We start from the raw sequence: 27,841 nt of genomic DNA on the forward strand, positions 1-27,841 counted from the left end.
CAATTTACATAATATCATCTTGAAATATTGACTTCGTAGTTCGTATCATCTCAAACTATTTTTTTCGTTCGTACTGATATATGGAGAATGCAGCAAAATATATGAGTCGTGTCTTGATTTTACATGGCTAATAGATTTGGCTCATGTTCAGTTGAATTATATCACTGAATTATGATAGAGTCTGTCTAAAAGACTACCAGGCAGTTAAGAGAGCGAGGTGCAATGGCCCATTTTACCCCCCACCCCCTCTCCCAATCGAGGGGAGGGGTGTCATAGGAAATTTGAGGCAAAGAGGGTTAAAAAGCATTGTAAAATCATGAACGAAGCCTGCTACGAACAAATACCACTGAACGACGACATTTTTTTGCAAAACGTGCGCTTTGTAGTTCCTCGGGCATTGATCCACGTTTTCCCAAGCCTTGATTTTTTTAAATTCAATTAGTGAAAGATTTTTATTTAAAAAATGTTGTGTGAAAACTAGAGTTTGTAACAACTAAAACAAATTATCTTGTCTTGCTCCGCGGTCGATTACTCTACACTAACGTAATCGAAATACTAATTGGAACAAACACATCAATAGTTCGGTATACCTTTCCCAGCTAGCACCCTAACTGTAACCCCCCCCCCCCCCACACACGAATTAAGGCCCTGGGCAATAGTCAGTGGAGAAATGTTGGACAACGCACAAAAATAAGGGGTAAGGGAGGAGAGGGTTAATCCCCCCCCCCACCCCCTACTTCGGGAACGGAGGGACCGCATTCATGCAGTGAAAAAAATACACGGGGGCTCAGGGCGAAATAGCCCCCGAAATGCCCAAAAGAGCCCCCGAAAATCAGAAAAGAGCCCCTTTAAATTTGCATAGAGTTCAATGTAAAACAAATTTTAGAATGTTATTTTCATGCCGGCAAGGTCGAAAAGTAGCCCCCGAAAAATAAATATTAATTTTTTCCCTGCATTCATGTTCCAAAAATGTCCGGTAAAGGGGTACTTTTCACGCAGCAAAGTCCGGCTCGTTATACACAAAAAATTGGCCCGTATTGACTTTACACACCGGACTTCGGGGGTGTCTTCAAAAGAAGGGAACATGCTGACGCGTACCCTAAATAACACTGAGTGTGGGGGGGGGGGGGGGGGGGGGGGGTAATCGTCAGTGGTGGAGATGAACATATTAAAATAGTTGCGTATACGAAACTATAGTTTCGTAAATTTGGAGGGTTCAGGTAAGCAAAAGGGTAACGATTAGGCGTGAGTCTGAGAGAAAACCGTTTGAAACGTTTTTGTAAAATGTTTTCTGTCATGGGACGAGAGCTTCAAATGAGGCATTAAAAAGAGATGTTGTAGGCCTATTGACCTTTGCGACCGACCCAAAAATCTTGAAATCTACGGTCGGCTTTAAAAAATAAAAAAAATGTGTTACTTTTTTTTTGAAGAATGTATTCAAGCATTCAAAACGGAGAAATATCTACCCAAAGAGGGAGTTTAAAATATATATATATATATTTAAAGAAGAATTTCCGACCGACCAACCCAGGTTTTGGCACCTAAAGGGCAATACAAAAATCTTTTTTTTTTTAGGCCTGAGATGAAAATTAAGTGCCTTGACTACAAGGGCGCAACCGACCGAAGATCAGGGGTCGGAACTCTCGAATCCATTAGAACTTTAGAAGGGGCTACAAGACGCTTGATCATCTTGGTAAGCCGTACATTTACGATATTATTTTTTGAAGACATGCAAGATTCGGTAGATTAACATCCGGTTCGCATCGATTTTTAACATTCGAATCAGTTAAAATTACAAGTTTATTATTAAAAAACGGGAAACAAACATGAGTGTGTTAAACTTCTAATTGCATGGTGAAGTTTATGACTGCATCTAATTCTATTACTTGCAACCATCTATGTTTTTTAAACCCTAAAGCCTCTCGTTCTAAAAGTGGTTCAATTAAAAAATTACAAATTTTCGATTTCGGTTCTGTTATGCACTCCCCCGCACCTCTCTCTTTCTCTCTCTCTCTCTCTCTCTCCATCCAAGTACCGTTTCTTTTTATATGTTGACATGTGGATATATGCAGCTATCTTTGTGAAATTTCCTCATGACTGAAAGTGATGCAAAAACAACTTCTTAAACAACTTGATGGGAGATAATTCTATTTACTATTTGGCTTTCATTATGGAGAGGAAAATAAACTTAAAACATGAAAGTGATGTAATATCATTGAGATGTACATGATGATATAAAAGTATACTTATTTAGCTGACAGGCGTATATAGGCATATTTTCGCGAGAGGGCTGACGCCATTTGCCCGAATAATATCACTCAGATTCTAAAATTTTCCGTGCGCTCTGATTTTTTTCCCACAACTTTTGTAGTTAAAGCTGCAGAAATTGAATATTCGTCAACTCCTGAGACTATTCGGGCATATCACTATCCGAATATGCAAAGACGGGCGCCCCGCTGCCACCCCCTCCCTCCATGATATTTCTTGCTCTGCGTTGCCCGAATATGAACCTTGGATTACCCGAATTTTCGAAACTCTGACAATCGGCAGCCCCTAGCATCCTCCCCATGCCTCGCACGTCTATGATTTGGCTATCATTTGGGGAGAATAAGGCTTTCTTTACAGAAACAAAAATTGATGCAAAATCAATTTCACACAAAGTCATGATCAGAGATTTATCTGCTTTGATATTCATTTATTTATTTCTGCATGGTTCACCAAGTTACAGGGTATGATAGTTTAATTTAAAAAAAAGGCAATTACAACCATAATTCGTTTACAGTAATACTTTTTGGCAATACAAGCCAAAGGTTTGAGACATTACCATGCCTACCATTCTTCAAGTGGTACACAACAAGCATACTAAACATTATAAATACCAAATGCCAATACTAATTACTAATGACAGTAGCAAAAACTAACAAATAATAACAAGCTATATCACTCAAAGAAAATAAATCTCATAACTGAAAGTGATCCAAAAATAAGTTACACTGTCATGACAAATAGTTTTGTCTCTTTAGCTATCATTTCTTGGAGAAAGTGAAAGGCATGACTTAAACTGTAAGATACAGAATTTAGTTTTGAATTATTATATCAAGAGATATATATATATATATTTCAAGATTCAAGATTTCATTGTCCATATATAATACAGAAATTTATTTTCCCTTGGTGTATGTAATATGTGAAACATAAGACAAAAACATGGTGTCGTGTGCTGAAAGCTAGAAGGGCGTCAAGACTCTATAAAAAAAAAAGTCCATGAGTAGGTAAGGTCCTCCAGCCCTCAGCACATAATGTAACAAGAATTATTTTATACATGCAAGAATTTTAAATGGAATTCTGAATCACATCCAGTGAATAAATTCAGGTATGAATATAAATGACAATCATTTCGGGAATAATAAGCATTTAAGTTTAGTTACATAAATTGGTAATCGTAAATTCCAACCTTGGCTTGTTATGTGTAGAAGAAACCCCTCAGTTTTTGCAAGTAAGACATAATGCGGCGCTCGATATCCCAATAGCGCCTTACGACAGACGAAAGGTCTAAAGTAATTAATTGGGCAACACTAATTCAAAGAGATTCCCTTCTCAAAAAAGGGATTAGTTTCTTCTTAGATGTAAGTTTCGATGTATAATTATTAAGCTATCCTCTTTGTGGCTTATATCTTGAATAGTTCCATTCCCTTGGTCAATTACATTTAGAATTTTCCCCATTTATATTTAAACCATTCCAAAATGCCCCTACAGGGTTCTGGCCCTACAACCGATTCTATTTTTCCATCTCCGACTGATTCCTACGCATCCTTATTATTGCTTAATTAAAATGACAATCTTATCCTCCTTTCCACCCGGAACTTTGTTGATATTCCCCTTCCATTTCCGTAATCCTTATTGACAATTCACAGAACACAAGGTTATATACCTTAATATTATTTACGTCCTGAACAAACAACAGGCCGCCACGCCCACTCCCATCTTTGAACACGTGGGTGGTAATGTTAATCGAGTCTGTCTTAATTACTTTGATCTACCAGCGCATCTCCAACACAATCGTTTTTTAATTGATTGTGACTAACTCAGTTAACTACGGAAATATCTATTATTTCAGAGAAGAAAGGAAACACTTGTATAAATTACATATTTTATTTCCATGATCACAAAAAAGGGATCGCGACCCGATACTACTTCCCTGAAGTAGATGGATGTCTCACCCATAGATGACATCAGCTGAAACGTAGACGGCGCTATATGCTTGAGGATAATTCATTGACTGACTGTTACCAGCAAATCTCCAATGTCATCGTTTTTAGTAAATTCTGACAAACGCAATTTACTACGAAAATAGGTTTTTTCAGAGAAGAAAGGAATTACTTGTATAAATTTGATATATAATATATCCATGATGACGGCGCTATGCTTTAGTGTATCTTATTGACTGTTGTTAGAGTTACAGGGTATGTTATTATGCCGGTATGTGGCAACCCCCCCCCCCGCCCCGCCCCTCCCCCTTTCCTTGAGTGGCAAGGAAGGAAGGGAGGGGCAGAGAGAGAAATCTAATATTGAAGATGAAAAAGAACCGAGATGAAACGAAATTTCGATTGATATCATCCAAGTGCCAATAAGTTGCGCTTAATCGCAACTGTTTATAAGACGGGGTCCGGTTATGATAAAACTACAGTCACGAAGTTTTGATAAATGGTATAAGCCTATAGCTTTATCACCATTACAGATACGTTTACACTAAAGCTTATTACATTGTATCAACAATTCAATCCACTATAGGCCCTAATCTGATTTCCATGCCATTTATTTTGAAATCTGTAAACGGTGATTTTGTCGATATTATCGTATAGTTGTTTTGTGTGCCTGTGAAGATGGCGTCAGTTTCATGGTTTATGGTATTTTTTGTTTCAGTTTTCCTCTCTAGCGTCTCTGCCCAGAGTGATGATAACCCTGTCATTACCCTTGCTGGAGGGGGTATGATCACGGGTGTCACCATTCCATACAGCGAATCGCAGTTCTTAAACCTGAGTAAATCTGTGGATGCTTTCCTCGGAGTGCCGTTCGCCCAGCCTCCCGTCGGAGATCTCCGGTTCGCCTATCCCAAAGCTACCAACATCCAAGGAAACTACAATGCTACTTACAGCAGGGCGGAGTGTCCTCAATTTACACCCGTTACTGATCTACCAGGGATTGAGATTGGTCGTGAAGTCAACGAAGATTGCCTCTATTTGAGCATTTATACGCCATCACCGAAGGTAGATGTGATGAATTACTCTCTCTCTCTCTCTCTCTCTCTCTCTCTCTCTCTTTTTTTTTTTTTTGGGGGGGGGGGGGGGGGGAGGTGGGCAGATCGAGTGAACGTACAATAGATATTACATGCCCCTCGCAAACAATAGTTTGATAAAAGTCCGTTTTGGGACTAGAAAGGGGAGGTAAACGCATAAATAAAATTAAAAAAGTTACTTCATGAGATACACAAGTAAATCCGAAATTATTGGATGCAACGCCCCCGATTCGATAACATCTTTTAGATAGGCTTCGGTGACTTTTGTTAAAATTTCATAACAAGTATAATTTTCTGTATAATGTTATCCTTACCTTTCGCCCTCGTTTATGATATGATGTTCTTCTTGTTTATCTTTTTTTATTCAAAATGATCTGTATTTTCATTTTACTATAAATCAAAGAAATATAGACATCTGTTGGTCTCATCCTTCTGTTGGCCCTACGTCTCATTGCTGCAAATACAATATAACATGTATTCATTTTCAAACATCTTGTAAAGCCGACATCTCTGGTTCCCGTGTTTGTCTGGATACACGGAGGTGGCTATGTAATCGGTGGTGGTTCAGAGTTGATCTATCAGCCTCTTCCGATGGTCGTTCTCTCTGATATTATCGTTGTCAATGTGAATTATAGACTTGGAGCATTCGGATATTTGACAACAGGTAAGGAACATTACAAGTCACAAATTGATCGTATCCTTATTATAGGATTACTGCACTATATTTTCATCTTTTTTTCTTTCACTTTATGCTCCTTCTAAATTTAGCTGAATTAAATTCATTAATATTAAAGGTACAAAACTCATTTAAGGCTATGTTACTGTTTAAAGATACCATAAACTATCATTTTGAAAAGGGAAAAAACTTTTTATAAATTCAGAATAGTTTGCTTATTCCAAATATTCTTTGATACTGCAAGGTAATAATCAAGTTTATGAAGTTAATAAGAATCAACCTGTTTAATGCTCCATTTCGCTATTGAAGAAAAAAATCCATCTTATTGTATGCCTCCTTTACATTTATATGGGGGAGGGGCGGGGGTGTAGTATTTGTGTTTTTATCACAAACAGTCGTTTCGATAACTATCAACGAGGACACCGTTAACAAATTATGCATGCAGATTATCGGACCAAACTAGATAATAGTTTCAAAGTTCAAAGGTATTTTGACAACAAACTAAAAGTTTATTTCATCGGAACGCTGACTTGACAGAAAGAAAATGAATGACTTTAATGAAAACCGGCTGCTATCGACTCAAGCATCCTTGCTTATGATAGTTGGCCTTTGCATTTATCTTGTTTTATTTTTACTTACCTCCATACTTTCAAGCTTTCAATTATAATTATATATGTATATATGCATTTTTATGTGTGTGTATTTAAGTTGTCACTCTTTATGTAAATCAATTATATTATATACTGTTATTGTTATTTGAATGTTTTATATTTGATTTATCAATAAATGCAGAAACATCTTCTAAAAATAACAATAAAAAAAAAAAGAACAAATAAATACCTGTCAACAGTTTTGAAAAAAATACTTTTTCTGTGTTATCTTTCCTGAATTGCAGTCAGTAAATTTTGAAGTTCTAAGTGGCTATTTCAAGCATTCTATTTTACATTTGAATTGAAAATATTTCACTAGGTGTTTCATTTCTTGTTCAATATGTTAGACATATTTTACTTCATATCGTGATTGTTACATAGTACTTTGTTATAAAGATTAAAGTAGAACTATTTTTTAACCAACAGGTGATGATGTGGCTAGAGGTAACTATGGGATGTTGGACCAGGTTATGGCTCTTCAGTGGGTGCAAGACAACATTGAGGGTAGGCATATTTCCATGCATTCGTTGTAGATGTGCTGTGATTTAGTGGTTTACCACATGAATGACAATTAAGGCAAGGGTCAGGAGGTTCGAGCCCCTGCACGGCACTTTCCTTGAGCAAGGCATTTTATTTACATTGTTCCTCTCTACCCATGTGTTAAATGCGTACTCTGTAGGATGCGAACGTCACTATGCATAGTTTTTGGAACAATTAACGTCGAATTCGTGAACTTGAACAACAGATATTAGGAACCGCTGGTTTATGCCCGATGTTTTATATCGAAATTACATTTTTACCACTTGCGCGGTGTTCGCTTCACTCGCTCGCAACATTAAGAAACGGGATAATTCCGGAAAACGAGTTGCCCAAAATAATATTCTCGTATTTATGTATATTTTTTGGCCGGGTGTCTGCATACACTTTAGTTTATATCTTATTTAGTGCGTTGATTACAACATATTTTATTAACATATTAAAGGTGTCTTTTAAAAAATTAAGAACACAGTACAGGGGTGTACATGACACTCAATTTAAATTCTGTGATGATTTGGGATTGGGGTGACGAAACTTTTTATTTCTGAAAAGGGTGCCATGACTGACTTTTTTGGGGGAAAAACGCTGATCTAGATACTTCTTCGTTAAATCGAAATCTATGACAACCGCCATATACCTCTACCATGTCTTCTGGTATATACGTTAATTCAGTCAATAAAGACTTTCTATATAATAGCCCAACCGTTGTTGCTTTTTCTAACACCGTTTTCTCAATGAAAGCGTAATTAAGGAGTCCGTGGAAAAAGTTGTTGTTTAACTTTCTCTTCATCTCAAACTGCATCTGTCAAACCTAGTTAAGATGAGCAGGGAATCGTTTCATTTTCCCAAGTAATTATGAAATGGATACTAATTAATTTAGCCTGTGTTCCGTACACGTACAGTGTGTTACATCTTTGATAACTTTCCTCGCTTTTAAACATTTTGTATTATTATACAGCTTTTGGTGGAGATCCCAGGAGGGTAACGATCGGAGGAGAGAGTGCTGGTGGGTCTAGTGTCAGTCTGTTGTCCCTATCACCCCTTACAGATGGACTCTTCCATCAGACCATCATGCAGGTATGTTGTATGAGGGCCAAGTCCAAGATTTAAACGAATGATTATGAAATGATTTAAACAATTTACATCGAATATTAGATTATCTCTTTAATGGGCCTGACATTTCCAAGCTCTTAAAATACGATGATCTTTTATTTGAATTTTGTTTCCATGTGCTAACCGATCAACTAACTATTCATAGATTATTTGTCTGTGAATTAAAAAAACTGACATGAGCGTCATGACCGTAAGTCGTAAAGGTTCAAAGAAATAATATGGGATGATTTTCTGTTTTTATTTATTTCATTATCAACAGAGCGGTAACGCACTTTGCCCTTGGTCTTGGGCAACGCAAGAACGTGGTACAGAAGTAGGACGAGAACTAGCAGAGACTTTTGGATGTCCGACCGAGGACAGTTCGGCAATGATTGCCTGCCTGCGCCAAGTACCTGAACGAAGCTTGACCGAGGCTCAGCTCGTAAGGCAGTAGAAGAAGTAGCAATTAGTAGTCTGGAAGTATATTAGTAATAGAAGTATATAGTAGTAGTAGTAGTAATAGTAGTAGTAGAAGTAGTAGTAGTAGTAGTAGTAGTAGTAGTAGTAGAAGTAGTAGCAGTATTAATAGTAGTAGTATTAGTAGTAGTAGTAGTAGTAGTAGTAGTAGTAGTAGTAGTAGTAGTAGTAGTAGTAGTTGAAGTATTTCCCCTGCATATTAATAAAACATGGCATGGGCTTTTTCTTTTTCCCCATTTTATATATAATTTTTCGTAGTATATACAGTTGAATATACTCTTACTTCCTTTGTTAATAATTATCATTGTTCATAAAAATTATATTGAAACAGAAGTGGTGGTGATGGTAGAAGTATAGTGATAGTAGTGGTAGTAGTAGTAGTAGTATAATAGTATAAGTAGAAGTGGTAGAAGTAGTAGTAGTAGTAGTAGTAGTAGTAGTAGTAGTAATAGTGGTTGTAGTAGTCGTCGTGGTAGTAGTCGAAATAGTAGGAGAGGTAGTTGTAGTAGTAGTAGTAGTAGTAGCAGTAGTAGTAGTATTGTATAACGTAGTTATGTAATAATAAAAATTGAAGTTCCTGTAGGAGTAAGATATCATAATGCACAGATCAGAGCACTGATTTTAAACGAGGAAATTTACAAGCACATATAAGTCTTGTAGTGAATTAGATGGTTAACACATTACTCAACAAATCACCATTTCCTTACCTTTTCTAACTTTTTCCTACCTTTTTCCCTTTCATAACACTACCTACTCCCTCGTAGTACTTGTCATCAGTCCTCTCAACACCTATAGTAGATGGCTACTTTTTGTTGGACCATCCAATGGAGTTGATTAACCGTCGTCAGTTCAAGATTCAACCAACCCTGATGGGCACAAACGAAGACGAGGGTGCAGGGAATGCGTTAAGTCTGTTCCCGGGTTCAACTCGTTCAGAAACACCTCCCGTCATGAACATTTCATTCTTCAGGTATATAGGAAATTAATCACTTGACACGTTCTTTGTTACTGGTAGTCATTATCAGCACAACCTAGCGTGACTTATTTATGGAGAGAAGTATAGTTTACGCATGTGCTTTATAATGTGATATTCTACACTCAATTAAACTATTTAGCGCATTACACAAAGAAGACGAAATTATTTATAGCGTTTATGGATTTGTGGAATGATTAATGATGACATTGAATTTTGAAGGCAGCTGGTGTATAAATGAATTAATCCTCAATTACCCCCTCCTTGTAATCGAGAGGAGTTTGATATGCAATATAATATTAATTTGAAGTATAATGAAGTAATCTTCTGTGAAAAAGACAACCTGGCCTTCAAATGTAATGAGAGTTGACTGTGTTTTGTCAGTAAGGAGAATAACCGATTGATGCAGAGTGTACAAAGAATAAACTATATGGAACATCATGAGGTAACCTTCCTCATGAATTCCTTTACTATTTCTTCTTCCATGTATATTAAGGCCGTTTTGATAATCCCATTTGATTGTTACGTTTTGTTCTGCAGGAGCCTCATACCATCTCAGACATACAACGACGCTACTGACATCGAACTTGCTGCCATCGAGAACGAATACGTGGACTGGTCCGTCGCTGATGACCCCACTGATGGGAATCAAATCGATGGATTCATTCGTTTGAATACCGACATCAGTTTTTCCTGTCCGACAGAGTATGTAGCTCGAGCATTAGAAGCAGCCGGGGCCGAGATCTATCGCTATGAGATGACACATGACCCATCATGGTCGGTATATGCAGGTATATGAACAGAATTATGATCTATTTTTCCTTGTTTATATCTCTTACAGTATAATTCTTCTTACAACTTTTGTATATTGACCGTTACTGTATTTCGGTTAGAAATATGTTTGATTTATTTCTTTTGGGTGCTATAGGGTGCTCTTCACCCTTCACCCTGTTTATGAAACTCATTACGTTTTTTAAATTTAAAAATACAGAAGAGAGCACGAAATTAAAAATACAATCAATCTTCGTAACGAGAATTAAACAGATTCGAATTTAGATAAAGGGTATATTTATCGTACACGAGTACATATACAGTGCGACCCAGAAAAAACGAAACCGAGAATTATCGATGTTTTATCATAACTTAATCACATTTATGATTAATAAATGACATATATTTGTAAAGCTAAGCTCCTTCTCTTTCATTTTGATGCAACTCTTGTGATACATATTTCACGCATGGGTGATTAAAAGCAATTTGAAGGAAGGAAACCCAAAAATCATTTGGCGGCGGTATTTGAATTTCGAAGAAAAATTCACATTTCTAGAAAGTTCAGTTTCTGCCCTTTCATATGACACCTCAATCAGGAAAAATGAGCAAGGAATAACAAAGTTCTGTTGGTTTAAAGTGATGCTTGCATTTCCATAATTTGATTTTAAAAGTTCATTTTCACAGGCTGCCTGCCGTAGCAACAAGCAGAATTGACAAAAGACTTAACTCCGTTTCATTGACAATCAGCCATGCATGAAGCCTTTCATCTATGTCTGATCGTCAACGAAACGGAGTTAGGTCTTATGTCAATTCCGTTTGTTGCTACGGCAGGCAGCCAGTGGAAACGAATTCGCTTGAAATCCAAGTCATGGTTTGCTTTGTGTGCTTTTGTTAAATTTGTAATGGGGTTTGTGCTTATATGGGCATTTGTGGTCACAAATAAATAAATTGATGTAGAACTAAAGTTTTGGGCCTAATATTACAAATTTGATTACAGGTATACCAAAGTGGTTGGGCGCAGCACATGCAGAGGATCTACAATATGTGTTCACCTGGGGTCTGAACCCTGCACCTGTTGCCCGAATCGTTGGTCAATCGGACGAAGAAAAGGCAATGTCCGTCCAGTTTATCCGTTACTGGGCCAACTTTGTGATATCGGGGTAGGTATGAAGGGATTCCCCTCATAATACAGTCTGTGTGTTTTATGGAGGTGTAGTAGCTCAGTGGTAGAGCAGTGGTCTCGTAACCGGGAGGCCCCGGGTTCGAAATCAAGTCGATGCGCTAGTGCCCTTTTGTAAGCCATCAACCCTAAAGACTTGAAGCCGTCCGTTCCCTAGTTGCTTACTTAAAAGCCCACGCTTTCTTAGGAGTCGGGTAAAACCAACCAACCAACCAATGTTGATGGAGGAAGAAAGGAATAGCGTTTGTTCTCCATAATAATCTGGTTGCAATACTTTGTTTGTTTTCAATCTCTAATTCATCCGTTTTTGGATAACTTTCCAGGAGCCCTAATGGACCTTTAGACAATGGAGATTATCCCGAATGGCCAAGATACACGATGCCTGGACAAGAATACAAGAAGTTATCTCTAGATATGGCGAACGGTCGTGCTATGAGAGCATCGCAATGCTCGCTATGGAGGAACTTTCTTCCTGGTCTCCGTATTCAAGCAGGTAAATGTTACATCCCTGTTTTATTTGCATTATTAAGTATTACAATTATCATCATTATCTTCATTATTATTATTATTATTATATTGTTTATTAATACGATTGGTAGTAGAAGTAGAAGTAGTAGTAGAAGTAGTAGAGGTAGTAGTTGTAGTAGTAGTAGCAGTAGTAGCAGTAGTAGTAGTAATAGTAGTAGTAGTAGAAGAAGAAGAAGTAGTAGTTGTAGTCGTAGTAGCAGTAGTAGCAGTAGTAGTAGAAGTAGTAGTAGTAGCAGTAATAGTAGTAGTAGTAGTAGTAGTAGTAGTAGTAGTAGTAGTAGTAGCAGTAGTAGTAGTAGTAGTAGTAGGGTATATTTTACCAACATTGAGATCCTGTGGATGCTGGTGAGACCAAATAGACTAAATGGGGTGACTTTTTCATCTTTCTATTTCACTTCCTTCAATATGGCATATATCTATTGTGATTCCAAAGTGAACTAATTCATTATGAAGTCCATGTCTTTGTTACCACTTTAGGATAAAAAATATTTCTTTTTCTTTCCAAACCCAGATCCTATTGATGATATCTACGAAGATTGGCAGGATCAGTATGAGAGATGGAAGACTACTGATGTACCATCCTGGATGACGGAGTTTGAGGATTATAAACAGAGTAACTCTTGTCCAACAGCAGTGCCATAAACGAAATCACATTATTGCCATTTGTCTTCGTCAAACCTGTCCACGAACCTTTCTAGAAACCAGCGACAAGTTTTACTGGTATCTGATATATGATTTCAAATTCAGTCATCATTTTCGTTTTTTGCTATTATTTTTTATTTGATTGCCTTGAAAAATAATCACTGTCTGAAAATCCAAGTTTAGGTGTCATCAATGATTCCATATTCGTCGGTTGCCCGTTAAAGGTCGCGTAGCGTGGGCGCTGGTAAAAAAAGGGGGGGGGGACCAAGAAAAACACTTTTGAAGTTTTAACACCTACTTCAAGTGCTATAAACGACAATGTTTCTATGTTTCATGTAGCCAAAACCTATTCTTAGAGAAAGATATTTACCTGATTTATTATGTTCTCAAATTAATTTGCAAATATATCTTTCATTTGCTACACTACGTTTCGCTGGAAACAAAAAAGCCCGAACGCGAAATTTTACTTCCCGGCAAAAGATAGTGTAGCGCCACGCGACGTTTTGCCGGGCAACCGATTTTGTTCCTTGTTGATCAATCCATATTCTGGGTAAAGCTTACCATGTTTCCATTTATGCTAACGTTTCTTTAATACGGGGACAAAAGCATTAGGCATTGATTTTTCTTTTAATGAGAGAGGGATAATAAGCATTTAATTTTTAAGAGAAAAAATGTGGCGGGATACAGTCACATGACTTACTTTCATTCCTTATATAGTTTTATTATATATGTTTCTTTGCTTTCAATATTTCGAGCATTTATTCTCATTTATCAAATTTTTATTTTCATCAATGCTCAATGGCTATTCTGTAACAGGATGAAAAAATAAATGTGTACTGAATTCTATAACTCAATCAATAGTCTATAATACTTCGTTAGTTGGTTTATACATTTGGCAATGATGAAGTTGAAGAAAGAATGACATGTAAAAAGAAATAACAATACATCATCATGTTACAAAAGTGTTTTTATTTTTTAATGTGAACTGGCACAACGCATGACTGTTCAACAGTTCACTCGATATAAATGTTAGGGAAGGTAGAATCCATGCACCATCCAATTACCGGGGGTGGGGGAGGGAGGTAAAACACCTACATTTCAGTCTTTAGTTTATGTTAGGCAACAAAAAGGAATAATTATGATCTTTGATCGAAGTCATTCAATGACATTCATTGAATGAAACAATGTATATATGGTGCAAATAATCTTGGACCGACTCAAGAGCGCCATCAATAGACACCAGTCAACAATCACGCCAAAACTTTTGATTTCAACTTCTGAGAAAAGACTCGATAAAGTTCTGAAGTATGTTTACAATTTTAAAAAAAGTTTCTGTACGCTTTAAACTAAAATTTTAGACCAGGAAAAATGTTGCCCTACTGATGTGAGAACAACAAAATTTCTAAACAATTTGAATTTGCACCTGATTCATAAATCGATAGCCGCGTAAAGAAATGTGAGATGAGCTCTGCGATTGAGTCCTGCATGAAATTAAGACGTGACAGTGATTCATTCGTTTCTTCTTGTAATATTGACCCTTTTTCTTTTGAAGTTCTAAGCTTTAGATAAAGCCGAAAGATTAAGCTAATAGGTTGAAGTGTTTGTATCCTATTTCATAATTAACTAACATATATCTACTTTATGGTTGACCACAGTCATCGCCTTCCTTGTATTGGTCGAAGGCTTCATTCCATTCGGTCATATGAACATCTCTCCACTGCTCGTATTCTTGGCTCCAATCCTGGTATAAGTCGTCCGGGTCGCTCTCATCTAAAGAGCAAAAAATAATGTAAAGATTGGGAAATTCATGATCACGTAATTATCAATATGACTTTTGAATTTGTAAAAATGATTGCAGTTTCATGGTGTAAGTGAAGTAATGTATAATGGCATCGGGGAAGTTTAAGGGGGTGTGGGCGGTGTGTGCGTGTGATATCTGTGTATTTGTGCGTTGGACATATTATAATGTAATGTTCTCTATAATTTATATAGGATGACTTTTAGTGATACATTTCGATAGTCGGAATATAGTATTCGAACTGGTTCGGTTTCCGGAATGCCAGAATGTTGACCATCATACCCACTCACCATCTACAGAGGGTTTTTCATCTTTTTTAATCGCGTCAATGAGAATACGGTATTTGTTGCCTCTAATATGCTTTTAAACAAAAGACTATAATGGAATCGGGCATTCCCATTTCATGATAGCAACGCGGACCTAGTATAACCATAGACTTACTACGAAGTAGGTCCATGATATCCTTTGAGGCCCGTCTGCACTAGTTTGGCCAGGGGGTTAGACCCCCCCTGTAAAGTCACTGACAGGTGGTTATCTCATCAAATCAGCTCTCAATTAACATAAGAAAAAGAGAACCATGGGGGACCAACAGGCACCGATTAGGCATTGTTTGCTATATAGAGGGCGCAAGTAGCTATACGTAGTGCAGTGGGGCTTTAACATAGGGTTGTTGCATCAGACATCGTATGACCTACCTAACTCGTAGAGACTTGGGACGTAGTTGAGCCAGAAAGCACAGGAATCCATCCTCATGGCTCGATCATTCTTCATCGTGAGGGATAGAATCTTATAATCCTGATCAGGGAGGGTGTATCTCGGCCAAGATGGGTATTCTCCCGTTGAAAGTGGTAGGTTTGGGTCACTGTAATAAATAAATAAAGCCAGGGGGGTGTTTCACAAAGATCCTAAGTTGAACTTTTTCTAAGTTGGACTTAACAATCATGGAAAGCCGTAAGCATCTTCGAAAATATTTTGTAAAAGTTTGTTTCTGAAGGCATAAAATGTTGATTCAAATCATTTATATTTTCTATTATCAAGGAGATTTCATGTTCTTGATGTGGAATTCATGAATAGTCGAGAACCCTTGAATTTTTGCTTTTGAATATATTTTATCTTAAGGCTACAAAGGCTCTCCATAATGTTATAGTCCAACTTATATAGAGTAAAGTTCGACTTAGGATCTATGTGAAACACCCCCACTCCCCTCCCATGTGTAGAGCCTACCAACATCATCTTGATCCTGCTATTGCACATATCACATTTCCTGAAGACCGCCATATTTTGCTTACTGTCTTGTGTTATAATATTGTGAAACAATTCCTAACCCGCAGCGATATAGACATCAAAATAATTCCCCGTCCTCATTTTGATTAGTTTCATAAACATGTTCAACCGCTTATATAATCCGCATCGACTCTCAAACATCATCTGGAAATGTAGAGCAATAGCTAGAATTCAGGAACTTTAAATGAGTCGTGGGCTTCTCTGTGTGAATATCCCGGATGAGGTAAAATTACAGATCTATATTCATATCAACAGAAATTTTCTTTTAAGTAAAACCGTGTTTTGGGGGTGCCTTTTTGCGGGGGTTAGGGGATTTCATTTGTGTCCTATTATGATTTGTGTAGTAAAAAAAAAATACAATAATTGAAGCCATTGCGACATGCATACAATCTTATCGAACTCATTCTGCATAAGTTTTAACAGGATTACATATTAAGAACCCATGAAACATACCCAGATGTAACGAAGTTTGACCAGTAGCGAACGAACTGGACCGACATGTACTTTTCCTGATGGGTTTGACCTCCACCAGTAGAACTTAGACCCCGCGCGAAGACGAATTGGAGATCTTCACCGTGTCCTGCACCCAACCATCCGGGCACGATCAACGTGGAAGGGTCGTGAGTCATTTCATAGCGAAAGACAGGGGCTCCAGATTCTTCTAGAGCACGTGCCATTGCTTCAGTAGAACATGCAAAGACCTATAAGACAAATTATTGTCAATCATTTAAACATTTATACAATTATGATAGTTTTCCTTAAATCGTTTACTAAGCCAGCGTTTTTCAACCTGTTTCAACCTGTGTATAGTCAAGACGTTATCTTTGAGGTATAAGACATTACGCGTCACCCTCCCAAATTCATTACGGAACATTCACTTTCCATCATACTGGTACACGTTAAGTGCCGTGTTTACACGTACGGACACATTTTGTTTCTAAAATTTGCGAGTGAGCGAAATGAGTGAGCATAAAACAATGAGATTGTTAGTATGGTAAGAAATGATATTATGCATGCGGGCACCTCGCTGGCCAATACATGAATACAAAAACATGGTCACGTCGATGCATGAATATAAAGATTGGGCATCTCGTTGCGCAGAATCATCCAAGTTCTAAATTTCCTGAGCAAAAGAAGCGGACGAGCGCGGTAAAAATGTCATTTCGATATTTAAACAAATATATATTCGGGCACCTCGTTAACAATTCATATGGTTATTCGGGCACTTGATGACTGCCTGAAATCATACTGTTTCTAAATGTTGCGAGCGGTGTCAGTATAAAAGCTGTTTTCACTTTTGCTTGACTCCATCGCTATACTGAACCAGATGTGCTGTCCATTTATTCGTTTTGTTGCAAGAAATACGTACCTGATCTGTTTGTAAATTGACAAAGGCCTCAAACTGATCTGCTTCCGGGTCATCCGCCAGCTTCCAGTCAATGTACCACTGCTCGACAGCCGAGGCAACCAAGGGAGTGTACTCGTAGAGATAATCTGGTAAAAAGTCTCTGAATTCCTGCAGTGTCGTGGTAGGCGGATTTCGTGAACCTATATAAAGAGGATAAGCTCGAAGGGCTATGAGAGTCCCCTCTTCTCTGTTCGTACCGAGGAGGGTAGGTACGCTCTTAAACTCTCTTCGCTTTATAAGTTCAAGTGGAACATCGGGCAGGAAAGCGCCGTCGACGACTGGTACAAACAGGAGCTCAACGTGCAAGTATTTTCCTACTAACTGAATGAATGGAACAGTAATGAAAGTAGAGATGTATTATTTTGTGAAAGAAAATATAATACACACTTCATCTATAAACAACTTCGTGGCACAACATGGCACACTTCCGGCAATACCATGAATTTAGATTTATTGAGATTATATCCTAGTCACAAATAATGATAACATTCGTTCAAAATAATCTTTATAACCATAAATTTATTCGTTCCTCCTTATCTGTCGCTCTGCAAAGTTTCTTTCAGTAGGGACTCTGTCCAAGGGGTCTTAATTTTTGCTCTGTCGTAACCTTGCACATTATGCTGGTCAGGGGGGCGCTGTAATTATACCGGCATCAGAGCCATCTATACACAGAGTTTGGCCAACCTGGTTCGAGTTGGACACAATATGGCGACTACTGCTTTGTTGGGCAAGCACAAAAGAATATACGCCATGTTGTGACCCAATGAAACCAAGTTGGCCAAACTCTGTATATAGATGGCTCGGATGCCGGTTTAATTACAGCGCCCCCTGGTTAGGTTGCAGAATAGACCATGAGTGGTTCAAATATTCATTGGTAATAATGATAAAGTCAGTCTCGTATGCCATTATCTCAAATAAAAACCGTATCGCACGAAAGAAATATGTGTAATAGTCTACCATGTTGGATAGACAAAGGAGTGACTGTTGGGTGGCTATTTCTCACATGCCATGATAGCGATACGAGAAGTAAAGTCCCAGTTCTACCAGTGTTACTCACAGCTGCTTGTGCCGCCAGTAACTCATTTATTTCGACGTTTTTCAAGCACTCGACCAGGGCTTGGTTGTCGGTGGTGGTACAGTTGACCCTGTCTGCGATCTCCATTGTGAATCCAATCTGTCTGTCAATGTTGGTATCAACGGCCCATGGACAAAGGGCGTTTCCACTCTGTTCAAAGCCATGTAAATGATCGTTAGTTCATATGGCATGTTTTATTGTAACATCAGGATATTACAATGACATTTGATTCGTTGATTTGATCTGTACAGTTAATACACGGAAAGTGCCCATGATAATGCAACTAATTTGTGGGGTCATATTGTAGCTCTGTAAATGGTGACAGAATCTATCTTCATTATCATATAACCTTCAGCCCATATACATTATCTTTATATCTTTACACTTGACCTTTTGTAAAAATTGTGGATTCTGCCCGGCCCTCAAATAAAAACATTTTTAGCGTCCTGCCTTTTTGAAAAATAGGAAGGAGGAGGCCCTTTTTTAGTGTTCTTCTTTTTTATTTCAAAATGGCCGCTCAAAATGGCCGCTCGGTACATTTTTCCTGACAGCCGCCGGGCTATTTTCAAGAAGGCCGCCAGTGTTTGTTTGTTTTTGTTTTTTTAAATCAGAAATAGATCACTTTAGCAGTTTTTTTTTCATGTTTTAATTCATTGAAGAAAAATTTATTAAAAAAATAAATTAATAAAAATAAAATAGGAGGCGGCCCCCAAAAGGAAGCGGGCGGACGCTAAACATGTATATTTTTGTTAATGGCCTAGGGGTAAAGAAATTCGGATGTAACATCTGACTATTAGTACAGCGGATTAGCTCCCCATATAACGAGAATTGTGCACTTTTTGATAAAAGCATGAAACTTCTAGCATAGTTAGTTTAGACCATAAGATTCATTTTCAGATGTGGAGGGAAGTCAGATTTGACCTCTGATGACCCTGAGAGGTCAAATTCAAAATGGCCGCCAGTCCGCATGGTCTAATGTACAAACACGCTTAACTTTTGAACCAAATAGTCCAGAAAAACATTTAAGGTGTCGTTTCCAACTAAATTGAGGATGCCAATGCATTTGGTAATACTTTTGAGATCGCCAGATTTCGGGGTTTGGCATTTAGGTCAAGGTTAAGGTCAAAATTGACTAAAAATAGCAAGTTTTCAATGTTTACAACGAAACAAATCCCATTTATTTGTCATTTGTTCGCTCCTATGTTCTCAAATTTCTTTAAGAGTGGTTCCCCTGCAGACCATGAGATTCATTTTCAGATGTAGAGCGAAATCAGATTTGACCTCTGATGACCCTGAGAGGTCAAATAAAAAATGGCTGCCAGTCCGCCGCATATAGTCTAATAATTGTCCAAACACGCTTAACTCTTGAACTAAATAGTCCAGAAAAACGTTTAAGGTGTCATTTCCAACTAAGTTGGGGATGCCAATTCATTTGGTTATACTTTTGGGTACGCCAGAACTCTGGGCTTTGCATGAAGTCAAGGTCAATGTCAAAATTGACTAAAAAAATAGCAAGTTTTGAATGTTTACAAAAAGTTTTCCCATTTATTTGTCCCCCTATGTTCTAACATTTCTTTAGGAGTGGTTCCCGGCCCTGCATAGTCTCCATCGTAATCCCTGTCAGTTAGTTTATTTCACTAATTATAGCACCAAACCAGTAGTTGTCTTGTAACTGACCATATGCATATAGCATGGTCAGTGGGCAGCTAGGCAGTATACGGTACAAACCTCATTTCAAGTCAGGGAAACTGCTCCTTTCCGTTACTGCTCAATAATACTGGTAAGATGTTCTTTAAGTTACTTTGTGTTTTATTTGGTTTAAGTAATTTAAATAATCGCTACAGAGTTTGAGGAACATGCCATAAAGCAAACTAACGTTTCCGCTAACACTATACAAACATCACCTTGACCAGCAACCTGGAGTGCAGGCAGCATTCTTGAGGGATGGGAACTTCTGACAGTACTGAAAGAGATGGGGAATCCATCTCTAGAACAAAGTCAAGACATACTAGTCATTGGCACAAGCGACATATCATGGACATCCAATTGGCTGAAACGGGGAGAAGGATTGAGACCCTAGGTGAGCAGTACACAAAGTTTGTGACAGAAAGGCTAGAGCAGTGTACGACACCTAGCTGTCACACAAACACTTCATACGAACAAGTTGCCATTTTTCAGTCGGCAGCCGGCGAAGGTTATATATATGTTAAAACAGAAGGCACAGCTTGCAGCACTTAAGAGTGACTGTGGTCTCTTTTTGAGGATTTACATCTCGTGTCAGACAAGGGATGGAGATATGGACAATTTCTTCTCTCATGAAAACCAGGCAGTCCCGCCAGCTTTGTTAACTGGAGGTAAATGCGGTTTGGAGTTAAAGCAGATCTTCTTCGCTGCCTGGAATCAAATCTGCTCGAAAACAATAGTGCACCTGTGGCCCAAGCAATAATTATTGATGGTGAAGCTGTGGTTCAAATGCTCAACCCTGGAACATCAAGAACATTTCAAGAGTATGGAGAAAAAGTGTTTGCCCCATACATCTTTGCTCAACTCGAGAAAAGCATCCGCATCGACCTTGGCTATGGTGTTTACTTACCTGCTAGCCTGAAAGCCTCAATAGGGCAGGAAAAGGGAAAGGGCACCAGGAAAAGGGTGGCTCCTTCTATTTTGCTGCCAGAAAGCTGGAAAGACTTCCTTCGATTCAATGAGAACAAAACCGAATTGTTTGATTTCATGTCATGCGAAGCCGTTTACCTTCCTCTACCACAGGGCAAGGAACTGTATAATATGCAACAGATGGAAGTGGAGTACTCTGCTCTCCTGCTGAGTCACACTTGGCAGGCCTTGTCCCATGGGTGTAAAAGGGTATCCATACGTATTGTTGGTACTGATGCGGTTGAACTGACCGTGGCTTCATTCAGCAAGACAGCTCCTGATGCTGGGGATCGCTTTTGGTGTCAGATCAAGCTTTCGGTACAAGGCTTTTCATAAAATCATGATAGTTGCCACCATGAGTCTGACACAATGTATGACTCTTCCAATCTTTCATGCGTTCACTGGGTGTACGTCACACTGTTTCTACATTCACAGGAAAAACTTAGAAGTCTTTCCCAGAGGTGAATGATTCCTTCAATGAACTCCTGTGCATGCCTAGGGAGGTCAGTGAAGGATCATTGTTACTGCCAGAGCGATTTGTGGTGATAATACGACCGAACCAGTGAGAGCATGCTAGTGAATGATGCCAGGAAACAGCTCTTCGCACAGAAGTCTAGAAACCTGGAGAACTTTCCTCCATCCCAGGCAGCACTCAAGCAGCACCTCAAGCGCACTTGCTACCAGGCCAACTGTTGAAACCAGATATTGGCCAAGAATCCAGAGATGCAGAGCCATCTGACTTGGGCTGGACAAACGAAACAACTGGGTGGCAGCCTCTTTGGACCACTCTCCCGGAAGCATAAAAATTGTGGCATGAATAATCCACTGTCGCTGCAAGAAAGGATGCACTGAACTGTGATCTTGTTCTGGAGACTGTTAGATTTTGATCGTTACCATCATTAGGATATGCATAAGTTGTGGACAGTGCTAAATTCATGTAGATATCTATAGCTGTGGTTATGAACAGGTTTTAGGTCGTATTTGGAATAGCTTTTTTTGTCTTCTGGGCCCAATTTCATAAAGCTGCTAACCGGTAAGCAAATTTTCGTGCTATAACTGTAGCAGACAAATTTGGTTAGCAAGAAAACAAGGCGTCCACCTTGTACATTCACAATGGGTTGCATTGTTACAAAATTCATTTTCGTCCAGTAAGCAGCGTAAGGTTAATGCATTTTCGTGTGCTTACGGCTAGCAGTGCTTTGAAGTAGAAACTAATACGTAAGCACAGAACCAGCCGATAAGCAGCTCTATGAAATTTGGCCCTGGATAGTCAAAGTGGTGGTACACGGGTCTTTTTATTAATTTTTAAAATAATGAAACCTTAAGTGTCAAAATAGAGGCAAAGTTTATTTTTAAAAAGAAAACAGCACTTTTTTGGCCTAATATGACCTTTAACTTGACCTTATTGCAAATCCCTGAGTTCTGGCGATCTCAATGTATTACGTAATGAATTGGCATCCCCAAGTTAGTTGGAAATGACACCTCAAACGTTTTTCTACACTTTTTGGTTCAAAAGTTACCACGTTTGTACATTAGACCATGCGGACTGGCGGCTATTTTGGATTTGACCTCTTAGGGTCATCAGAGGTCACATCAAACTGTTAAATAAACTAACTGAAAAGGATTAAGGTGGAGAACTCTGCAGGGGAACCATTCCTTAATAAATTTGAGAACATAGCTAGGGAGAACAAATGACAAATAATGGGGATTTAACCTTCTGTAACCATTCAAAACTTGCTATTTTTAGTCAATTTTGACCTCGACCTTGACATAAATGCCACACCCTGACTTCTGGCGATCTCAAATGTACTACCAGATGAACTGGCATCCCCAATTTAGTTGGAAATGACACCTTAAATGTTTTTCTGGATTATTTGGTTCAAAAGTTACTGCGTTTATACATTAGCCCTTGCGGACTGGCGGCCATTTTGGATTTGACCTCTCAGGGTCATCAGAGGTCAAATCAAACTGAAATAGACTACCTGAAAAGGATTAAGGTGGAGGACTATGCAGGGGAACCATTCCTAAAGAAATTTGCGAACAAATGACAAATAAATGAGATTTAACCATTTGTAACCATTCAAAAGTTGCTATTTTTAGTCAATTTTGACCTTGACCTTGACCTAAATGCAAAACCCTGAGTTCAGGCGATCTCAAAAGTATTACCAAATGAATTGGCATCCCCAAGTTAGTTGGAAATGACACCTTAAACGTTTCTCTGGACTATTTGGTTCAAAAGTTAAGCATGTTTGTACATTAGACCATGCGGCCTGGCGGCCATTTTGGATTTGACCTCTCAGGGTCATCAGAGGTCAAATCTGACTTCCCTCCACATCTGAAAATAAATCTTATGGTGAAAGCAAACTATGCTAGAAGTTTCATGCTTTTATCAAAAAGTGCACAATTTTCTTGCTAAGCCGCTGCACTATATTCTCATACCAGAGCAAATAGCCCTTATCTTCTAATTAGTTCAGGCTACCTGCAATCAGATAGATCAAGTGACGCTGTACCATCGACTGATTACAATGTTTATTTATTAATAATTATCGGGATGAAGAGGTCAAGTTTCAAACTAGTATAGGCCTATTGGGTATACTTTGAAATATCTGTCAAAAAGTGCATGAAGACAATCTGCTTATCTCATATTTTCTTAATCTTTTCAGTGTACATTACCAACATGATAATAAACTCAATGAGAGTCATTAATTAGAGCTCATTAATGATTCACGAGAACTAGCGTATTTGAAGGAGGGGCAGGGATGGGGGGGGGGGTAACTTGCCCCTGCTAAGAGATTTCCGATCAGGAAAAAAAAGGAGCCATCATCGTATACCAGTAGTTATAAGTCAATCAGTGTGCAATCACGTATATATATAGGGAAACGAAAGAAACATAAAAACATTTTCATAATACTTACAATTTCTTCACAAAATAAGTCAATTTGGACGATACCCCTATCCCCACCCCAACCCCTCATCCCTCCCTGTACGAAAACAAAGGTCTTTAAGATTGGTTCCCTTTACTACTGGCATGACTGGACTATATGGATCACAGTAGGATGAGATGTTTTACCCCTCCTGATGAAGCAAAGGTCCGCATACGCCACTGCTCATTAGACAGCAAAAAATATGCTCCATTTCAATAAGGCTATCAATGGAACTATAGTCTGTGTCCTACTTCACTTTTATCTGATATCTGTTCTTTGATTAACCCATTACCTGCATGATAGACTGATGGAACAAGTCTTTACTCAGAGGTGATAAGAGATGAAGTCCCACACTAGCTGCTCCAGCACTCTCTCCCATGATAGTAATTCTACTTGGGTCACCGCCAAACGCTGCAATATAATCACATAATGGTTCGACAAAATAATGAAGGAATTGGAAGGAGAGTCGTTGACTACTATGTGAGTCATCGTTTGCATCCTAATCTGCATTGTCTTAAAAACTGGTGAAGGATTGTATAATCGTTATGAAATGTTATATTTAAATTCTCGAGGAGGGTCTTCCGTTAAATGAAATTAATTACTGAACATTTACGAGTGCAGTTAATATTGTACAATGAATTCAATTAATTCTGGATGCACCATTGCAGATGCCAGATCATCATGTTTCGTTTCGAGTTCTCTTATTTGTTCATTTGAAAATCGATTATGGCAATAAAATGCATCTATCAAGACCTCAAGTTTTAAAGATGTGAATTCTCAAGGAGCATCTTCACTTAAGTCCACGTAGTCCCGTACACAATGATACGATTTTATGATCATTTCTGAATTCGGTGAAGAAAACAAGATGGTCTAGTACATAATTTATATTGGGAATCAGCGTTTTTCAACCTATATTGTAAAGCATGCTGTAAAGCAGCACGTTTGAGATGAACCCTACAATAGGTTCAATGTTGCTCCCCTATAGTGGGCCCGCTTTGGTACTATAGGGGCAGATTTGAAACTTTTAATGAAAGAAACAGCAACAGATCTTATCTCCCATACAATCTTACCTGCGATGTTTTCTTGCACCCATTCAAGAGCCATCACTTGGTCGTACATGCCATAGTTACCCGGGGAAGCGGCATCACCTTCACGTGAACAAGATATATAAACATCGGTGATTAACGTGTAAGGGATACACTCGCATTATATACCTCACTTTAGAAATCTAGCCATCTGATTGGTCGAAATTGGAGTCGTGATTTTAGCCATGCCCGCCTACCGGTCAATTGTCTTTAAAAAAGTGCCCTCATACCCGCTTACTAGTCAATAGTCTTTTGAAAAGTGCCCTCATACCCGCCTACCGGTCAATAGTCTTTTAAAAAATGCCCTTATGCTGTGATCCCCATTGGTTTACGTGTTAAAATTATCTTTTTGTCTGCGATTCCCAAATGATTGAAACTTTCAGTCATTTTTCCAGCGAAGATTAGTAGACAGTGTCTCAGATTTTCTTAGATGTTTTAACCAATCTTTACTCAATAAAAGGATAAGGTAAGAATTATTGGTGGATTTTTGTTTCAATTCGGCATATAAAAGACATATCCACTGCTTTAAATATTCGAGGTCTGGCTGTCAAAGCAGTCGATATCTCTACAATACTTTTTCCTGCGTGTGGGTAAATTGGATGTAACGGAATTACAGAAAAGAATCTCTCCCTTTCCCTTCTGTCTCTGTTTTTTATCGTAGAGTTTAAACGATGTTTCAGCAGTTTTATTACGTGGAAATTGAAAGAAAATGTGATAAGGATAATGAATATATTGCCAATACCGTCGCAACTATTAACTTACAAAGAAGATAAATACATGCATGTGAGGTTAACATAACTTTAGAAAGAATAAATGTTGAGCGATTGGTGACATGATTAGGGCATGATAAGATGTACAGTATTCGATTTATTTTTTCTTCATATAAAGTTTGGATATTCGAATTTATCGTTTGAACATAATAATGAACAATAATGATATCTTTCTCCTAGTTTTATCTTGTTACTAACCTGTTGTTAAGAATCCCAGTATACCGAGACGGTAGTTGATATGGACGACGACGTAGTCGGCAGTAAGACCAAAGTAAGGATATGGGTCATACGAGCTTGACGAACCAGACCCTCCAGTAAACCCACCTCCATGGATCCAGATCATGACAGGTGCATTGCTGGGCTACAATATGTGATTATAATAATTCTTACAAGTTACAGAGAAGAAAAGTAATTTTGTGTTATTTTGGGACCGATTTCAAGCTGCACATCGTAACAGATGTTGAGCCTTATCAAACCCTTTCTTTTAACTTTTAGTTTATGCTGACTATATCACGCATAGCCATCAAACCACAAAGAAAAGGTTATGGTAACTTTGCAATGTTTATCAATTATTCATACCATCGTTACTTATCATCATTTTTGTATCGAAAAACACTGTCAATCTTTAATACCAGTTTTCTCTGTTTTTTTATTTTTCTTCTTTTTTTGGGGGGGGGGGTCATCCCTTTTTTTCTTTCCATTTAGCCTGATAATGGTAAAATCCATTCATCTAAAGATCTGTAAGGCTACATTAATTTTCTAGACAAATTGTTTAGAGCTCCATTCCTGGTTATTTATTCATTTCCCCCTCTCCCTCTTATTGTATGTCTCCCTGCATACCCCCTCTCTCGCTCTCTCTCTTTCTTTCCCTCGCTCTTTATCTCTCCTTCTCTCTGAAAATGTATCTCACTCAATCTCTTTTTCTTTCTCTCCTTTTTTTTTTTCTCTCTCTCTCTCTCTCTCTCTCTTTTGTTTCTTTCTTTTTTTTCTCTTATTTTGTCATTGAATTGTCCAAATATGTTGAACATGATTCATATACAGTTATAACATTGTTTTAATGTCTGGCTGAATCTTACCCTTTCTGAAGAAGTATGAACGCTGAGGTAAAGACAGTCTTCACTTTTACCGCTGCCTGCCTGAGGACAAACCGACTTATCAGCATCAGCTGGATAGCTTGTACCCAAATCACCCATTTTGACTGGATTCTTGAACCTGAGTTCTCCTACGGGTGGTTCAGCGAAGGGTATCCCCAGGAAAGCTTCGATGATGACACTCACGTTGAGATATCCGGATTCATTGTACTGGATGTAGATACCTGACAGGGTGGTTGAGGTTCCGGGAAGGGTCACCTGAGGATCTGCAGAGATCACGTGACATCCGAATAAACCTATCATCAGGAATACAAGATGCGTTCTCCCCATCGTGACCATGGTGGCAGAATATTCTTCTTTCACACTTTCAACGCGTTTAATATTCACTGGTGGAAACCTTTTTTGTCTAAAGTATACGACTCCACAAATCTCAAAATTTTCTGTCAGAATGAAATATTTTTTAGTTTTAGAACAGGTACTTTTTTGTAAACGTCTTGATGCTGTTGGAGTCCCCTAAAATATGAATATAATTTGTTGCTATTTGTCTCACAATAACTTATGGATGATTTTTAATTATTTTGATTTATCATAGTTATTGATAAGAGAAGTAGGTAAATCAACATACTAATCGTGATTAAAACTCGTTAATTAAGGGGTTTGATAAGATATGGCTCAGTAACCTTTGCTTTGATCATATCCAAACCAACGCGACTGCACTCTCTTGATGAGCTTTGGAACTTAAATGCAGTGGACATGCAGGGTCAACCAGGTAACGAAAATAACTTGCAAAAACATCTTTAATTATTATTATATGGCAATATCATTCACCCGTCTTCGAGTCTGAGGTATGATCTAAGCTCTGTACATTGTTATTTCGATTACGTATCAGTGCAAAAGAAATTTCGTTTTCATTATCATCAGTTTACCTTTGT

General features: G+C 38.2%; 2 protein-coding genes across 2 annotated transcripts; one reads left to right on the top strand and one right to left on the bottom strand.

The window, feature by feature from the left end:
• Nucleotides 1-4,828: 4,828 nt before the first annotated feature.
• On the top strand, nt 4,829-13,672 carry LOC581909 (cholinesterase 1). The gene is made up of 10 exons (XM_030972185.1): nt 4,829-5,267; nt 5,798-5,960; nt 7,049-7,126; nt 8,118-8,236; nt 8,532-8,693; nt 9,493-9,698; nt 10,242-10,492; nt 11,470-11,632; nt 11,976-12,145; nt 12,692-13,672. The coding sequence occupies exons 1-10, from the start codon at nt 4,884-4,886 to the stop codon at nt 12,820-12,822; spliced, it is 1,827 nt and encodes a 608-aa protein (XP_030828045.1). The 5' UTR covers nt 4,829-4,883; the 3' UTR covers nt 12,823-13,672.
• A 44-nt stretch (nt 13,673-13,716) lies between these two features.
• Nucleotides 13,717-27,336, bottom strand: LOC105445668 (cholinesterase 1-like). The gene is made up of 9 exons (XM_030972186.1): nt 26,895-27,336; nt 26,017-26,179; nt 25,034-25,111; nt 24,256-24,374; nt 18,370-18,537; nt 17,274-17,633; nt 16,358-16,605; nt 15,316-15,482; nt 13,717-14,592 (listed from the first exon to the last, which is right to left on the bottom strand). Exons 1-9 carry the CDS (start codon nt 27,246-27,248, stop codon nt 14,462-14,464), a joined length of 1,788 nt encoding a protein of 595 aa, XP_030828046.1. The 5' UTR covers nt 27,249-27,336; the 3' UTR covers nt 13,717-14,461.
• Between the last annotated feature and the right edge of the window lie 505 nt (nt 27,337-27,841).

This window comes from Strongylocentrotus purpuratus, unplaced genomic scaffold (genome assembly GCF_000002235.5).
Source record: "Strongylocentrotus purpuratus isolate Spur 01 unplaced genomic scaffold, Spur_5.0 spur5_scaffold_6, whole genome shotgun sequence".
Classification (NCBI taxonomy): Eukaryota; Metazoa; Echinodermata; class Echinoidea; order Camarodonta; family Strongylocentrotidae; genus Strongylocentrotus; species Strongylocentrotus purpuratus.

Bases quoted from the DNA above. Each gene is read 5' to 3' on its own strand.
- LOC581909 (XM_030972185.1), top strand. From the start codon at position 4,884: ATGGCGTCAGTTTCATGGTTTATGGTATTTTTTGTTTCAGTTTTCCTC. The intron at 5,268-5,797 runs GTAGATGTGATG...CATCTTGTAAAG, and splicing joins TTTATACGCCATCACCGAAG to CCGACATCTCTGGTTCCCGT. The intron at 7,127-8,117 runs GTAGGCATATTT...ATTATTATACAG, and splicing joins GGTGCAAGACAACATTGAGG to CTTTTGGTGGAGATCCCAGG.
- LOC105445668 (XM_030972186.1), bottom strand. From the start codon at position 27,248: ATGGTCACGATGGGGAGAACGCATCTTGTATTCCTGATGATAGGTTTA. The intron at 24,375-25,033 runs GTAAGATTGTAT...ATTATATTGCAG, and splicing joins GGTGCAAGAAAACATCGCAG to CGTTTGGCGGTGACCCAAGT. The intron at 17,634-18,369 runs GTGAGTAACACT...CCATTCATTCAG, and splicing joins TACTGGCGGCACAAGCAGCT to TTAGTAGGAAAATACTTGCA.